Source organism: Echinococcus granulosus (assembly GCF_000524195.1).
Source record: "Echinococcus granulosus chromosome Unknown EG_S00357, whole genome shotgun sequence".
NCBI classification, from domain to species: domain Eukaryota; kingdom Metazoa; phylum Platyhelminthes; class Cestoda; order Cyclophyllidea; family Taeniidae; genus Echinococcus; species Echinococcus granulosus.
This window is the reverse complement of record NW_020170737.1, coordinates 12,141-13,391: the sequence shown is the minus strand read 5'-3', so window position 1 is coordinate 13,391 and position 1,251 is coordinate 12,141. Positions and strand designations below refer to the sequence as shown.

At 40.4% G+C, this 1,251-nt stretch overlaps 1 protein-coding gene across 1 annotated transcript; it reads right to left on the bottom strand. All coding sequences in view use genetic code 11, as the record gives it.

The window, feature by feature from the left end:
• Positions 1-966: 966 nt before the first annotated feature.
• EGR_11067 (hypothetical protein) lies at positions 967-1,251 on the bottom strand (the record flags this gene model as incomplete). The annotated part of the gene is made up of 2 exons (XM_024500316.1): positions 967-1,104; positions 1,231-1,251. 2 exons carry the CDS (start codon positions 1,249-1,251, stop codon positions 967-969), a joined length of 159 nt encoding a protein of 52 aa, XP_024345271.1.

The window sequence follows — 1,251 nt, the reverse complement described above, 5'->3', positions numbered from 1 at the left end:
TCCGTACGAAAATGCGGAGCTGCAGTATTACTGAACGCAAACTTTACAATTAGGGAGGAGTTTCGTCACTTGCCTTAAAACTCTAAATGATGGCTTTGATAAGGCTTTTTTATGATATCCTTCTCAATTTTGCCAGAATTTACCCTAAGAGTGGATGCCGCAGTATTGTTCTATAACGGCACACTTGTCAAATTCGCTAAAGCTAATGCGTCATACGCTACTTATTTAAAGAACTTTATAGGGGTTCGGTCGCCATTGGGAAACTTCGTTATACTTCCTTTCCAGTTTAGATTTCTAAATGAGTTGTAGATGACGGGGAAAAATTAAGGATCCTCCTAAAAATTTGCATAACTGTAAATTTGCTACTTGCCTACCTATCAACTAACTCTAAGTTATTTCCTTGATGTCCCCGTATACCTAGGCAAAAAGTATATCTAGATTCTATTAGTAATTTGTTTTCTGACTGGTTAGGTTAAGCCAAAAGCAGTCGATTGACTGAAGCACTAAATAGGGGAGCATGAAAGTGATGATAAAGGGTGCTGGAAAAGTCGCTTAATGAAGGTAATGATGTCGCATGAAACAGGGTGCGTACCTCCTTCTATCCGCTGCGGTGATTAATTCGATGTAGACTCAGCGGCAGTGAAGATAACAATTAAAATTGTCATATCCGTTGTTCTTTGCGACTGTGGTAGATCTCTTTCACGTGTTTTTAAACTCATAGTGTTTTTTGTAGGATAAGCAAACGTTCTATTAAGCCAACCCTTGTAAGTGATGAGCAACGTGTTCCTATGGAAAGGCAACACTGTTTTAATAAAATCCGGCTTAAGCGGAATTGGCATTTCAACCACGCAATGAGCCCAGTGACATCGGATTTTATAATGGTCACTGAATAAATGATGATTATGGGAATAAAGTTTTTCTAGGCATCATCGAGTGCTTCGTGTCAGGCGGCTCATATGCCCCAGTCTAAGTATTAGCTGACGCAAAGGCAGCTGCCATCTGCCAATCAAATATCACTAGTAACGAATGTGGTGGCGGAAACATGATCAATGATGGATGTGCCTTGGGTCCGAGGTCAGTAAACTCCCAGGGCAATGGTTCTGGCTTAAATGACGCGAATGGCTAAATAGGAAGCTGGTATCAAGCGTTACCCGCATAGATTACCCATTACTTTGCTCACTTGCGGATAAGCATTGGTTTAAAATGATAAATTATGATGCAGTGGCTCACTATTGTTGTAGTGAGAAGCAT